This window comes from Chaetodon auriga, chromosome 8 (assembly GCF_051107435.1).
Source record: "Chaetodon auriga isolate fChaAug3 chromosome 8, fChaAug3.hap1, whole genome shotgun sequence".
NCBI classification, from domain to species: Eukaryota; Metazoa; Chordata; class Actinopteri; order Chaetodontiformes; family Chaetodontidae; genus Chaetodon; species Chaetodon auriga.
In genome coordinates, this window is record NC_135081.1 from 17,112,930 (window position 1) to 17,129,146 (window position 16,217).

General features: G+C 41.2%; 2 protein-coding genes across 2 annotated transcripts; one reads left to right on the forward strand and one right to left on the reverse strand.

Moving 5' to 3' along the window:
* Nucleotides 1-4,056: 4,056 nt before the first annotated feature.
* Nucleotides 4,057-8,399, reverse strand: trip13 (thyroid hormone receptor interactor 13). The gene is given in 10 exon segments (XM_076736739.1): nucleotides 4,057-4,081; nucleotides 5,174-5,287; nucleotides 5,443-5,495; nucleotides 5,497-5,541; nucleotides 5,599-5,604; nucleotides 5,647-5,701; nucleotides 5,798-5,870; nucleotides 5,974-6,064; nucleotides 6,118-6,173; nucleotides 8,390-8,399. Coding segments are annotated over 10 exon segments (528 nt in total).
* A 117-nt stretch (nucleotides 8,400-8,516) lies between these two features.
* brd9 (bromodomain containing 9) lies at nucleotides 8,517-15,837 on the forward strand. Its single transcript, XM_076738206.1, has 17 exons — nucleotides 8,517-8,682; nucleotides 9,918-10,138; nucleotides 10,218-10,346; nucleotides 10,435-10,567; nucleotides 10,698-10,755; nucleotides 11,560-11,704; nucleotides 11,803-11,913; nucleotides 12,647-12,834; nucleotides 13,002-13,134; nucleotides 13,356-13,431; nucleotides 13,553-13,648; nucleotides 13,744-13,876; nucleotides 13,957-14,068; nucleotides 14,179-14,235; nucleotides 14,319-14,424; nucleotides 15,195-15,365; nucleotides 15,532-15,837. The coding sequence occupies exons 1-17, from the start codon at nucleotides 8,634-8,636 to the stop codon at nucleotides 15,630-15,632; spliced, it is 2,019 nt and encodes a 672-aa protein (XP_076594321.1). The 5' UTR covers nucleotides 8,517-8,633; the 3' UTR covers nucleotides 15,633-15,837.
* Nucleotides 15,838-16,217: the final 380 nt, after the last annotated feature.

Here is a 16,217-nt window from a genome sequence, read left to right on the forward strand (position 1 = left end):
TAAAAAGCTTTTTGATTCCTTCCTTTGTCGTGTGGCTTCATTGCTGAGCCAAATGTTTTACCTTCTGTGTTTGAGTACTAGTAGCCTAATCATAAAAATAATTATACTACTGATAATAATTGACGTCTGGAGGACTTTTCCCAAACGTCCCTGTAAAGTCCTTGAGATGTTCTCTGAAGGTCCTGCAACTACAAGTTGGGGCATTTTATGAATATGAATTAGTGGCTACATGCTTTGGGCTCTGTTCATTGTCCTGTGTGTACAGAAAGCCCATTTAACATACGACATTTCTTGACATGTAAATAAATGTAAATGGAACATAAGTCCACCACTTAACCAAAAATGTGGTCACAACAGATAATAGATCATTAAATTATGTGTTAATTTACATTTTTCAAAGTACACACACAAGATATATATAGACATTCTCAATAAATTTTTGAAATAAGATTCAAAGTGATCAATAATCATTTCAATGCAAGCTTTCTTTAAGGGCTTGAACAGGCTCTTAGGTAGAGACCCACATTTAAAGATGATATTCACCAACTTCATCAGTTATACTCTGTGAAGCCACACATCAGCATCTCAGAGTCTATGTACATTTACTTGCACTCAGACAGAGTTTCACTCTAATTTCACACATTTCCGGATTTTAAATCACATGAGGGACTTGAATATGGAGAGCCTCCTGCCCAAATCAGACTTTGTCAGCACTATAATAAATGAATTCTGCCCCGTAAACAAACTTTCAGAAAAAACTCTGCTATCATGAATGACACCGGTGGCCGTTCAATAAACTGCAGTCAGCCTCCTGTTTCTCTCGTTTGCACTCTGCAGGCGTGAGCGGGCTCCTGTGGATGTTGGCTAAAACAGTGACATCCATGAGACTGAACTCTGAAAAGAAAAGTGAATGCTGGAAATGATGCCAGCACGTGGGCCCAGTAGAGCGTGGTCACTACGATGAGGAGGAGGAGGAGGAGGAGGAGGAGGAGAAGGAGGAGGAGGAGGCAGGAAGGGACTGTATTGCAGGAAGTCGGCATGTCAGGTGACCTCGTGACATAGTTTTCATTTCGATAAAGCCTGGTTGTAGCCTGGACAACTTCTCACCAGCAATAACAAGTAAGTTTCAGGCAACCTTACAAAAACATGAATGCGACGCTCGTGTTTTGTCAATATTCCACTCCTGTGCAGATTACATTCAAACCGAGGAGAGATGCCACTTTGATCTCTGCATGTTATCGAGGCATCAACTGTTCTAACAGATGGAGCCAGTCACTCACACACTCACTGTTCCTGTCAGTGCTGCTGTCCTAGAAGAAATTACAGAGTACGCACTCGACCTTATCTTTATCCTCTATTACCTAGACAGAGGAGCTCTGCCTGGAATAACATAAGAGGCATTTATTCTCTGTGCTACTGGGAGAGCATCTCATTTTCTGTGAGTGCTACTATATGATAGTGTCCCAGTTTCAGTTTTCAGTTTCAGCAGCTATACTGCACTTCCTGTCAATTTGTCTGCCATTTGACTTCCCATAGACACAGGAGTCTCAGATCACTGTCTGTGGTTGACAGGATGAGCCGACACATTTGCATAGCTCATTGATGGAAGCCTTCTTTGATCCCGCTTGCCGTGCCTAATTATCGTCATTTCTTTATGCAGCGTGGCTCTCAGGATTCTGCCTCTTTACAAGGTATCTCTCCCTCGTCCTCCTTCTCCTTCTCCCCCTAACATACCACTTAAATGGATGACATGCATATGCGCTGCAAAAAAAAAACAAACTACTGTTACAGTTTCTGACAGGCTAGTTTAGACTGCGAACACACAGGGAGCGAGAGCTAAAGTTGTTTTTTAAGGGCAATATTCACTAAGATGAAAGACCTGGTTTATCATCAAGGGCTGTCATGTGGATGAAGAATTGAGAAGTCCTGACACGGCTCAAGTTTTATGGGCTCGTCGAGTATTTGTACGGAGGATGTGGATCATCATCCTGGCAGAAGTGCAGGGTTTTTCAAGACTTCACGATCATCTGAAAGATTATAGCAACATAAACCATAACCTGTCCCTGGTTTTGTGTGCAGTTCTGCTCAGTTTCTTCTGAACATGCCTATAAGTCTGTGTGTAAATTAATCCCCTCCCATATGTGAATCACCATTGGCACATGCTGCGATATTCCGTTGCTTTCAGCCATGTACCTGAACAACGGTTGAGAGGATAAACATCAGACTGTTTGTTTTGTTTGGAGTTTTCTGACATTTTCAAATTGCTCGAAACTGTGATAAAACCCTGCAACAATAAGGCTTTTGACTTTTCTTCCTTCTCAGTCTTGATTGCCTTTTAACAGCTGCCTGGTTTTGGACCAACTACAGTCAAAAGAAAAGGGCCTCCAGACAGAGCAATTATGGTTTTATTTACCGTGCCCGTTCCTACAGCTCTCCCTTTCTCCGTCTTCCTTTTTTCTCTCCACTTTGTGATCATTGATCAGATTAGAGAAAAGTACAGGGTCCTCGTGCAATTCATCTCACATAAAAACTTCATTGGCGTATGAAAATAGCAGGCGCCAAACAATTAGGTGTAAAAAGATACTGTGGCATTAAAGGGATAATTCACATAAACAACAGTTATGCTTCTTTAATGAAATGAGGGGAAATCCATTCTGGCTTTCTTATAAAACCCAATACTTTAGAAAAATCTGTGCTTGAAGGTCTTGATTAGAGCATAAAGAGAGTATAAATCTTTTGCTTGATCCTAACGGCAGGCTTTAGACAGTAAAATCAAATGCACCAAAGTTCTATGTGAGACGCGCTTAATAAAACACCCACAAAAAAAGTCATTTGAAAGGTGACAGTGATGAGGTCTGAGCAGGAATGAAGCATGTGAGTGAAAGACTCAGGAACAGCCTCCAGCCTCCACTTTTGAAGTGGAGTGAAAAAGCTGTTGCCCAACAACAAACAAAGGGCACATTGTCTGAACCCGGCAGCTGACATGCAAAGCAGCAGAGCATTCACAGAATGCAAAACGTGTTCATATGAACAATGGAGACACTGATCCGCTCGTGTAAACTGTGCGTACGGCTGATACATTGAAAAACTGAATCATCTTTCGACAACACGCACTCAGACATTGTATCACTTGGAGTCTGCCTGCGGGAGTCCGTCTCATGAGCGAGTGATGTGTTATCTCACACAGCTGCACAAGCTGGAAGAGCCCTGTTTACTTCCACGTTTGCAAATGTACATTTTATATATTTGTGGGGGTTTCTGGTTTTACACAGCAAAGTTATTCAGATATCTTATAGGAGACAGGTTCAAGGTCGCCTGCAATCTGCTTTTATCGCTGCGGGCTGCTGCCCTTATTGTGATCATCATGTATGTCATAAAACACACAACACAGGAGTCAGACAATGTTAATCCACCGAGGCCTCTGGCCCGTCATGGGACTGCTTTTCATGTCTGCCCTTTCAATGGGATATTGCCAACAAAATCCACAGACTGAGTTAATATGTATGTAGTGATATCAATACAAGGAAATAACCAATGCCAACACAAATCTGAGCTATCCCTGGAGCATGACAACAAAAAGAAGCTGGCACTGTTCAGATAAAGCTTCATGTTAGAAAACATCACTTTGAAACTAAGACACACCAGAGACAATAGGACGTTGGACCTACTGTATGCTAACACAAAGGATGCCTACAGTTCTTCACCCCTCCCCCTAATGGCTGCTCTGATCAGAACCTGGTTCATCTGCTCCCTGCCTACATACCTGTGGTGAATAAACAACCATCAGCCATCAGGTATGTGAGAAGATGGTCTGAGGAGACCACGATGGCACTGAGGGACTGCTTTGACACCAGTGACTGGGAAGTGTTGTGCAGTCCACACAGGGAGGAGACTGACCAGGAAGGTACAGTGTTTCCCAGATAAAGAACCCTGGGTGTCCCCGGATCTGAAAGCCCTACCAAACTAGAAGAAGAGGGTTTTAAGATCTGGGGACAAAGATGAGCTGAGGAGGGTGCAGAGGGAGCTGAAAAGGGAGATAAGCAGAGGCAAAGACAGCTACAGGAGGAAGCTGGAGGAGCGCCTTTAGGGGGACAACAATAGAGAGGTCTGGAAAAGGTACCCAGAATTCACCCATCAGTGCTTCAAAGATTTAAAGTCAGTCACATCCACAACATTTTGGTTTATACCAGCAGATCAGCCTCGGTGTACATTAGAGGCACAGTCATGTGTCTAAACCTCCCTACTGGCTTTGTCCAGTGATATTTTTCTCCCACCTCCACATCTTTTTTGGTATTTTCAGTTTGTGTTACTGTGAGGGTCATGTTTTTTTTTTTTTACTTCTCCAGTGCTTTCAACACAATCCAGCCATCACTGCTCAGGGGGAAGCTGGAAGGAGCTGGAGTAGACTGCCACCTGGCTGCGTGGCCCATCAACTACCTCACCAACAGACCACAGTATGTGAGGCTTTGCAGCTGCGTGTCTGATGTGGTAGTTTGTATCATGGGGGCTCCACAGGGGACAGCGCTCCCTCCTTTCCTCTTCACCCTCCACACATCAGACTTCAGACAGAACACTGACAGCTGTCACGTCCAGAAGCTCTCCGATGACACAGCCAGTGTTGGATGTGTATCACAGGGGAATGAGCTGGAATGCGGGAAAGTCATCACCAACTTTGTCAAATGGTGTGAACTGAACCAGCTGCACATTAAAGCCAAAGACAAAGACAAAGGAAGTGGGGACAGACTTGCTGTATTTTATTATCCAGATCTAAAAATTTCCATTTCAAGGCAATATTATTTTTATACTCTTTTGTATGTAATGTACACATATATATAGTTCATTTTATTCTGTATCCCTTTTTATTGTTTATTTGCTCTTTTTCTACATCTCCTTCTTATTCTTGCCATCATTGCTGTCTGCAACAACTTAATTTCCCCAGGGTGGGATCAATAAAGTTTTATTCTGGCAGGACTTAATACAGGAGGCGATGATTGTACAGTGTGTATCCTTTAATCATATCTTAAATGTAGGGTTACTCTTAAACGCAATGGTACCTTTTCTTTGCTTCCTGGGATCCTGAAGAGGAGGTCTTTTGCTGAGACAAGGACTCATTGGCAGTTGAACGGTGGGCAGTGCAGTGTCAAACAGTGCATTGGTTACGTTGCTTACTGACCACTTGATCTGGTCCAATCGAGCGAGAAAGTTGTTGACCACTCGGATGGCGTCAGGGGGCTCTCTTCCCAGTTGTCAGGCCACCCTAGCTGCTGTCAGACTCTCCACCAAATCTCTGTCAAACAGGTTCACAAAGAGGAACAGAGACACACCTGAACATGGAATAACTAAGGAACATCAAGTGCACAAGTCTTCTCTTTCCAGTGAATATGGAAGCCAATCAATAAAGGAATGCACTGAAAAGATAGAATTAATAAACGTTCACTTCACAGTATTTGTAGCCCATCAATCAGCACAAATACAAGAGCATCTTTGTCACTGATAGGTTGTTCGGATCTTTTGGAAGATCTTCGTGACCATCTTACTGCTCTGTAAAAAAGAGGCATGATTAGCTACCGAAATAATATCAGCTCGATCTAGATCAACCTCCAACTGCACAGTTTAACATAAAAAGGAGCCATCTGTACCTCTGACAAACCACTTTGAGAACAAACGGCTGCTTATCTCAACAAATTTCCCATAAGAATACCTGCAGGGAGAGGAGTGTGCCTGAGTGTATTTTGAAATGAAAAGAGTAGGTGTAGTTACTGCTGAAGCGGTTTCACTAAAATGAGGATTGTCTTACCAACTTGACAGTCTGATTGACAGCTTCTGGGCGAGAGCTTTGCAAAGTGATGTTCTCCCTGTGCCCAGAGGTCCTGAATGTGGGCATACACAAAACCATAAATTACTTAGTTTACGCACATTTCTGACACAACCTCAGCCAATTCATGTGAATGTGATTTCTCATTAGTGATTTACCTTGAAGCAGCACAACATGTTTCCATGAAATCAGGCTGCAGTGCATATTCTTGTTGGAGAAGTAAAACGCCGTTTTGACAGAGTCCAGGAGCTGCAGGAATATGAAAACAATGTGAAGTTTAGCCATGTGAAAAACCTGAGCACCTAAGTTTTGACTTCACTCACAAATACCATCCTGTCCCAAATCCCATGGAATTCAGCTGTTCAAAACAAAGAGAGGGAAATATTTAGTCAAGATAAAATTTTAAAGAGCCAAAGGGAAAAGAGGGTCTTTCAAGTTGTGCAGGATCAAGGTGAAAATATAACACACACACAGGATGGCAGAGCAGATTAAAATAATGACACTCAATCATCATTATTACGCTAACCGCATCTTTATATTAACGCCAGCATTGATGTCTCTTTCGATTATGCAATACTTATTCTATGGGAGCTTAAAAGCTAGTTACAAAACAACTGTAGTTTTCTCCATAAGAAACAAAGGAGGCTTTGGTCAGGTCGGATTCACAGATGACTGAATGGATTCCAGTGAATTCAAGGGTTTCACAAAAGGAAAAAGTAACAAACATTCACAGCAACTCCTCAAACCACCCCTGTGGCATAGTCCTCTTGTACCAGGGCCCATTCATATTAGAGCCGGGGTTTGCTTAAGACAGATGCAGTGGAATCTGCATATATTTTATCCTCCCAATGTTATGCATGAGGACCGAGACAAGAGCAGTGTTAAGCCATATTTTTATGCCAGTTTGTAACACAAGCATACAAATAGACACATGAAAGCCTGAATCCAAGCTGAAACAGCATCTCCTCTCCTTGAACTTTTTACAGCCACCTTTAAAACCTACTGTCCTTGGTTGCTTCCTGTGTTAAGTCCTGCCTGACTGTCAGACTTCAACTAGAAATAAATCAAACTAAGAAAGCAAGATTTTCTGAACATGACGTTCTGTCCAATGTGCCGAGCTCTCGTCCACACTAGTGTTACCTGTTGGCAGCACTCAGTGATCATATAGGTTCCCGGCAAGCCAACAGCAAATACTGATAAGGAGTTAAAAGTATACTGGCATTCTGCCACAGCACTGACATCAAAATAACATCCCTGTGTTACCATTTGCTCCATATCAATCACAGCCACAGATTCCACATGCATCTGCAGGAAGCTGTCATCAGACACCGTCCTTCTGTTGTCTCCAAAAACCAGGCTGTTGTGATACAGTAGAGCTTTAACACAAAAAATAGTACACAGGAAAGTACAGTATAGCTCCAATTCCATTACATGATAATTGTATTATCATTAAGATAAAAACTGACTATTTTCCCACCTGTAACATCTGATACCATCCTGCATGATTAATGGCATCTAATTTTATTAGTCTGACAGCTTTGCACACTGTTGGTATTATCTTAACCAGCTTCATGATGTAATCAACTGGAATGGTTTTCAATTAACAGCTATGCCCCGTCTAAGGTTAATCAGCAGAATTTCTTACCTTCTTAATACATTTGAGATCATCAGTTGTGTTGTGCCAAGATAGTGTGGTTATACATGAAACAGCCACATGTGACTGCTCAATTTAGGAAAGAGAAATGACAGGTCCATCATTACTTTAAGACATGAAGGTCAGTCAATGTGGAGAATTTTAAGAACTTTGAATGTATCTGCAAGGGCAGTCGCGAAAAACCATCAAATACTATGATGAAACTGGCTCTCATGAGGACCGCCCGAGGAAACCAAGAGTTACCTCTGCTGCAGTGGAGAAGTTCATAACGGTTACCAGTCTCAGAAATTAATTAATGATAATCTCAGATTACAGCATCATAAATGCTTCACAGAGCTCAAGCAGCATTCAGAGGAGACTGAGTGAATCAGGCCTTTGCAAAGAAAACACTACTGAAGGAGACCAACAGGAACAAGAGAATTGCTTGGGCCTAAAAACACAAGGAATGGACATTAGACCAGTGGAAATCTGTACTTTGGCTGATGAGTGCTTTGTTTACACTTTTTGTTTACTGCATAACTCCATTTGTGTTCTTTTGTAGTTCTGATGTCTTCCAGTATTAATCTGCAATGTAGAAACTAGCAAGTATAAGAAAAAAACATTGAATGAGAACTGCACCCAAACTTTTGACTTCTTTTGTAAGTAAATGTTGAAAAATGGGACTTTCATTTAGTTCATGAAGGGTGGGCTGACACAAATTACCAAAGACGTTTTACTGACTTTGCAGAGCTTTATAAGCAGTACTCATCACATGGAGGAGTTAACTTAGCTAATTTACTCAGCGGATAAGTTTGCTTAACCAGAAGGCACTTTTCCATTGCGTGAGCTGGGCAAGTTGGCGATGTTGCAGCTGACTAATGTTAACTTTCCTCAGTGGATAAAGGAAAACAGTTTCTACATCGACAAAACTCAAACCATACCTTTCACCATTTCGGTTATCAGTCCGATAACGTCAGCGGTTCGCTGTGCCAGTAGAAAACCGACAGTCGCTCAAATTCCTCGCGCTGATTTGTTACACCGGAAATACATCATTTGTTTTTGGTTATCACATCCGGCTGCCGCTAGCTCTGTTGTTGCAACGACCGGCTAAAGCTGGAGTAACGTTAGCGAGTAGTGGCAAAATATTTTCAGTAAACATAAGACTTCGGATATAAACACGGAGATATGGGGAAAAAACACAAGAAACACAAACCGGAGTGGAGAACAGTTGATGGTACATGAATGCACATTTTACTATTAGTTACCGCACCGCTTTTGTTCCAGCTAGCTTCCATCTTAGCTTAGCTTAGCTGAGCTTAGCTAGGCTAGTAAGCTCAACTGGCAAAGACGATTTACGTTGTCTTTTTGTGTGTGTGTGTTTTAATCTACACTAATATGCCAAGACGGTGCACATCCCTCTCCACGTTTCCGATGCCGTTGGCGTAAATTAATTTCCTGCGAAAATCCTGTGCTAATTAGTTCGTTATAATTTGATATGATAAGTAGGTTTTGTTTGTTTTTTGGCTGTGCTAGTATGTAAAAGTTAAATCAGCAAGTTAAGTTCTATCTGATTTTCAAGTCTTTGTATCGTTAGTTTGAAATTCCAGTTTAATTTGCTCTGTAAGTAATTTAACGTTACCCGTATACAACCCAGCCACAACATACAGTAGATGTTATGCATAGCTTCTTACATGAACTCTTTGCAATACACAACCTATTTGGTGCATGAAGTAAAAGCAGTGTGATCCAGATCCAGTGTGATCCAAGTCATTACGCAAGTGACAATTGTGTCAGATTTGAGTTCACATAATTTTTTAGCTTTTCAGTGAAAGTTTATGCACGTTATGTTTTTCTTTTCTTCTCCTATAACCGGTATCAATCTCATGTGTGTTAATTAGTTCCCCAGGTGATCTAAAGGGAAATCTTCTTAAAGAGGTTATTACACACTGATAAGCAAGAGAAAGAAAGTGAACCTGGCCTTACAAGCTCAAGCTGTGGATCAGAGAATCCCCTCAAAGAAGAGCTCATGTATTAATATGTTACATGATCTCTAAATAATGTTCTTTATGTAAATTGCACTTTGGCCATTCTTTAAAAATAATCTCTCTAGGCATTTATAATAGCAATAGTGATTTAGACAGGACAATGTAGTAGAGAGAATGTGCATAATAATTTGGAAGATAAAGTGTAGTTCTTTTCATAATATTAAAAAAAGTTGTTGCTATCATCAGCAGTTTGGCTTGTAATAACTTCGACATTGTAATTGTTGAGGATATAAAAACATCCTTAATCTGAAAAAACAAACATGCTTATTTGCACATGCATATGTTTGTTTGTGCAGTAGTTTGAAATACTGTGTACAAATACCAACATAATTCCACATGCTCACGTAGTCCTTCACCAGCTTTTCACCTTGTTCCATGATTCCTGTCTGACTTATTGGCTTCATCTTGATTGTTTTGGTTGTAGACTATGAGGACAAGGCTCTTGAGAAGCCCCTGAAGCTTGTCCTCAAAGTTGGAGGCAGTGAGGTGACAGAGCTCTCTGGTTCGGGCCATGACTCCAGCTACTATGATGACAGATCGGACCATGAACGAGAACGCCACAAAGAGAAGAAGAAAAAGAAGAAGAAAAAGTCTGAAAAGGATAAAGACAAATATGTGGACGATGAGGACAGAAGGCGGCGGAAGGTTAGTTTACAGAAGAATATTCCACCTTATAGCTCCTGTCTTTTTTGCCACTATAAGTTAAATTCATCCCATCCTATAGGAGGAAAAGAGGAAGAAGAGAGAGCGAGAGCAGAATGAATCAGAAGCAGCAGCTGCTACAGCTGCCACCAGTGCTGGTGTACCTGTTGAACCGTTCACTTTGTCAAAAAGTATAAGTATTGGATTAGAGGTGAGTAAACTTAAGCATGAGAATATGACCATTAAATTCATCATCGTTTCATTAAAAAGTCACTCATGGTATGACTGTATCTCATAAGCCTGAAGAGAAGAAAAAGAAGAAAGAGAGAGAATTTGAGATGGAGCCTGAAGGAGAGGAGTTTCACCCCAATATTAAGGTGGAAATAGAACAGCAGGGAGACAGACCGGTCCGAGCATGCAGGACGCAACAAGGTAAGAATGCCTGACTATGAGGACAACATCAGAATATTTTTGACAAGTAAACATTACATTGAATTTGGGCAATTATTCAATTGTAAAAGTGCTAATAAATAATTTTTTTTTGTTTGTTTGCCCAATGTAGAGAATGAGTCCACTCCTCGCCAACAACTGCTGGAGCACTTTCTGAGGCAGCTGCAGAGGTGAGGAACACTTATTTCAGTCTAATTGTTGCGTTCAGCCTTCTGTTGCCTTAATGCCACAGCACTGCTCCTGAAGAGCAGGAGGCTGACAAAATCTGACTTAATAGATCCAGAAGCATGAAGACTGAGGGTTAAGTAGGGGTTAAGGGTGGGACTGATATTTGTCCCTAGCGATGAGTTCTATTTTTTTTTCCACTAACAGGAACACCAACTAGCACAGTTTACACAATAAATATCACAAATTAATAGGCACGTTGCCATGAAATTTACTGAACACAGTCACACTGCCCAAAAGATAAAGTTTTTTTTTGTTTTGGACACATTGAGATTTCTATTTTACTCCACCCTCAGGTCCGAATGTCACCTTTGCATACAACTCATCCTGTTGGCTTATTGACAGATGACATTAAACTAGCTGAGCACATGCATTGATTCATTGTCCTACGGGACAAAGCCCCTTCACATTTTCATGACTCTAATAATAGCAGCATTTGCATTTGCTGTTTGTTCCGTGCCACACCTACATGCTAAATATTGTCAGGTGCAATAAACTTGCCACCCTTAAATCTATTTGAGCACAGACCTGAGCTTGTATTATACACTCATACAAGTTGTATGTGACTTTATTGATATATTAGCCATAGTTTACCATTAACACATTCATATTGATCATATTGGCCGGACAGATAATGCGCCCCAGCATGATCAGACAAGAGCACTTGCACTCAAAAAGACAAGCCTAAACAAATGTTAAGGTTGGTGCTGTACTGAATAACACGGACGGGGCATCACTTGTCTTTCCAGGAAAGACCCCCATGGATTCTTCTCATTTCCAGTAACAGATGCGATTGCTCCCGGTTACTCAATGATCATCAAACACCCTATGGACTTCAGCACCATGAAAGACAAGATTAGAAACAATGAGTACAACACAGTTACAGAATTCAAGGTGAGGATACTTTTCAACACAAAAAAAGAGTTGGAATGATGAGTGTTCATTACTTTTGAGAGTATTATAAAATTACAAACCTACTTTCTGGCCTTCAGGCGGACTTCAAGCTGATGTGTGACAATGCCATGGTGTACAACCGACCAGAGACTGTCTACTACAAGGCTGCCAAGAAACTGCTCCATACAGGATTCAAGATGATGAGCAAGGTACTGATGTCAAATGGAAGAAAAATAAACAAATAATACTTCTCTTGTAACCCACCCATTCAATCAATTAGACACACAGCTTTGTTTTCTTAGCTGTCTTGTGGTGTGACTTCATTGAACAGTCATTTGCTGAGACGCTTCACTTCCCTTTGTTTAGCTTTGCTTCCCTTTGTTTAGCTTCCCTTCCCTTTGTTTTAGCTTTTGATCAAATATTTTTACAGGTAATGTTTCACTACAGGTAGGTATGAAATACCTAAATGGAGTAGATCAAAATGTTAGTGTAATATATCAACATATAAAAGTGGAACTTCTGTGATTTGTTGATCCATATATTTCCATAAATTATACACTTAAGTTTTAATTTGTGAATAAGCTTGATGGACATCAGACAGACAGACTGCAGCAACAGTGTCATTTAGAGTCAAATCACAGCATTGCTTCACGTACAGTGAGTCATGGAATATATTCAGTGCACTATGACATTTTCTAATCATGAGCTCTGCACGCTAATAAAACTAATTTGGATGTAGTAACTCAAACAGACTCGTTACAGGAAGTCAGCCACTAATGCCAATGCCAATGTCAATTGACCGAGGGTGGATTTAAAACATCACTGTCATCACAATCAACTTTCAGCTGTCCCTTTCTACTCCATCTACTCTCTTACCGTATATACACAGGAATATCAGTTAAGCAGACAAAAGTAAGAGTTTCTCCTCTACCCTGTCTACAGGAACGGCTGTTGGCTCTGAAGCGCAGCATGTCTTTCATGCAGGACATGGACTTCACCCAGCAGGCAGCCATTTTGGGAGATGAAGACCTCACAACTGATATACCTCCTCCAGAGATTATCCCCATCCCAGTGGAGTCAGCTAAGAAGTCAAGGAAACAACCAGTCAAAGACATGAAGGAAGTCATCAGGTATTCCTTACTTGTAATATCTAGATTAAATGTGACTTTTTGTGTATACTTAAAGAATGAAAGGCAGTTGGAAGCACTAGTGGGGAAGTCCTGAGTTTGTGACGTACTGTGATTGAACACCCTGTCAGTGTAATGAAGTGATAACAGCGTCACTTCTGGTATTTCAGTTATCTGTATGAACCAGAGGGAAACGCTTGCAGCTTGACTGACAGTACAGCAGAGGAGCATGTTCTGGCACTCGTCGAGCATTCTGCAGATGAAGCTCGGGATCGAATCAACAGATACATGCCTAACTCCAAGGTTTCCACTTTACTTATTGTGTATAAATTCCCACTCATACATAATGTTTCCTTCACTTACTCATCTATTTAACATACACTGACAAAGTGGCAGTAGGCTTCCACACTTGAGGAGGTCAGTTTTGACTGAGGTATACTGGTGAAGCAATTAACTGTGTGGGCTTTTCAACTTTTCAGTGTAGTTTGTATTGACACTACATTTTCTCTGTTCTGTGATTTCAGATGGGCTACTTGCGTAAAGAGCCAGACAGTTCTCTTCTATATACTGTTGTAAATCAGCTTGATCCTGATGCGGAAGGTTTGTTATCATTGTTTAGTCTTTTAAACATATTTAAAACTCTATGTTCATGCAGCATCTACACTGCATTAGTGTATATGTGATATCTGAGAAAGAGGCATATTGTTCTTGGTTTTTGCAGAAGAGGAGACTCATAAAGTGGATCTGAGTTCCTTGTCAAATAAGCTTCTCCCTGGATTAACGACCTTGGGTTTCAAAGATGACAGGAGACACAAAGGTATGCTGTGAAGTGCTCTTATGTTAATAGCAATTACTAATTGGCACAAAGTCTGTGACTTATAATGGATTATGCTTTTTTCTTGTTCTGTATAGTAACATTTCTCAGCAGTGCCTACAACGTTCAGACCCTTCAGAAGAACTCCATCTTTCCAGACCTGCTATCTGATGAGGTGGACATGCTCTATTCAGCCTATGGAGATGAGACAGGAGTACAGTGTGCTCTCAGGTAGGTGGACTTTGCTGTCAAAGGTCAGACTGTGATTTGAAATGAGTGGAAATTGTAATTTTGTGCACTTTGACCCTCAGCATACAGGAGTTTGTCAAGGGCTGTGGAAGCGTCACAAAGCATTGGGTTGACAGGCTTCTGGACAAGATGACAGCAGGCGATCACCTCAAAGCTGTCAGTCAAATCCGACAGGTATCTGGTTTGTTGCTGATATATCATCCTCTCAGTCTTCAAGGTTGTCTTGACCAGTCCCGCCACAGTCTGGTTCCTGTTATGTGTATGATGCTTATTTTACATTGCAGAAAAGAAACATCATGCTGAAACCTGATGAAACCAAATCCAGCATTTGTGACATTCAGGTATGCTGTAGTTGCTGCTACAAGTGAAGATGCATTTAAATAGTCTTTTGACTGTCTGATTGAAGCGCTGTATTATTGTTCAGATGGCAGACGGCCCTGGCCTGGGAGAGAGTGGCTCGGTCCTGGACTTCATGTCAATGAAGAACTATCCTGATATGTCTCTGGATATATCCATGCTGAACTCATTAGGTGATTATCCCCATCAGCACTCTTAAGTGGCTGCACTTACATGTACACCAGTAATCCACTCATAACCCCATTAAGCCAGTAAGATGTGTCAAGTAGAGTCCATGTAAATGCTAAGCTTACGTTATGTTAATGTGATAATGCTTGTAGCCGTAGAAAGCACAACATGAGATAAGATGTGAGGAGTGGCAGTACTGAAGGGCATTAAAGTCTCAATCCTATTCAAACTCTCAGGGTGAGTTTTTACTACATTTTGCAAATATATGCTTACTCTGAATTTGATGCAGCATCACCTTTCAAACAAGTTGGGACAGGAGAAACTAAAGACTGGGAAAGATGTGGAATGCTCCAAAAACACCTGTTTGGAACATTCCACTGGTAAACAGGTTAATCGGTAACAGACGCTACCCAGTCGATAAATAATGGCCGAATGGCAGGAAGTTTACACCGCCTCCTGCATTTGCTTTTAATATTATATCGCATCAACCAACATTTTGTCTTTCTTTCCTTTTTTTTTGGTACACAAGACCACCAGCGTCACACACAACACTTCTGTTACTTTGATTAACAGTTGCTTCACCTGCCTCCCTTGATATCGTGCGTGATCGTGGAATAAGACATACTGTGATTTTTCTTCGTAATTCTCTGCAATCCTAAAGCTCCTTTATGTGTACTTGCAAGCCAAGCCTTCACTAGAATAGGTGTGCAGTTTTTTCTGTAGTTCATTCATTTAATTTCCTGCAACAGTCTTACCTTCTGACTTTCTTCATCAGGTAAAACAGTGAAAAAAGAGCCAGGGAACGAGGAGGGCCAGCAGCACTTCGATGATGCAGACAAACTCCTGCAGGAGTTTCAGGAGGCTCAGGTGGACAGAGTTGGCTCCAGACCCTCGTCCAACCTGTCCTCCCTCTCTAATGCGTCAGAGAGGGACCAGCACCACTTAGGTATCTGCAGTAGGTGTAAGATTACAAGATTAGGTGCTCAGAGTGGAGCTTCACTCATTCTTATTGTTTGATAAAACATCACATTATTGTCAGTGGTATCTGTTATATTCACAGAATAGTAACACCCGTGCAACAACATAATGACCATACTTTGTTTTATCCACAGGGAGCCCATCTCACCTGGGTGTGGGGGACCAGTCTGAAATGGTTCACGATCCCTATGAGTTCCTGCAGTCTCCAGAGCCAGAGAGCACAGCCAACAGCTGACCACACACACTGCCGCTCTGCCATGCTGGTGTTAACAGCACAGGGGTACTCAGCCTCAGACTGTAAAAAAAATCTGTGGGGAGAGCAGGAGCCTCAGACCTGTTTTTAATATTAAATATGATTGTACAGAATGTTTGTAGTGTAATTGTATGGTTTTGTATTAGTGCAACACTTAAAAATAAATGCTCACATCTGTATTTGTAAATGTGTGTGTGTGTAAGTGAGTGTCAGTAAGCAAATGAAAAAACTGTGATCAGCAGCATTACACATGCTGTCGTAACTGCTGTAAATGTAGGAACTGTCCTGCAGTACTCATCCAAATTTAGTGCATTTACAGTGAAATGATGTTGAAAGATCGTCTGGCTGAGTCCTCAGACTTCTGCAGCAGTGAATGTCCACACATAGGCTTTAATTGAGCAATATTTGTTATTGTAGGATGTTTCAGTATGTGGAGACCTAATAGAGAAGTGAAATTAAAGCCATATGCATGCAGTATACGTTTACGTTCAGCATGATGTTGCATCAGAAACTTCAGATTTTATTTTTGAAAGCAGAAGTGTCATGTGCATATCACTTGTTCGCAGT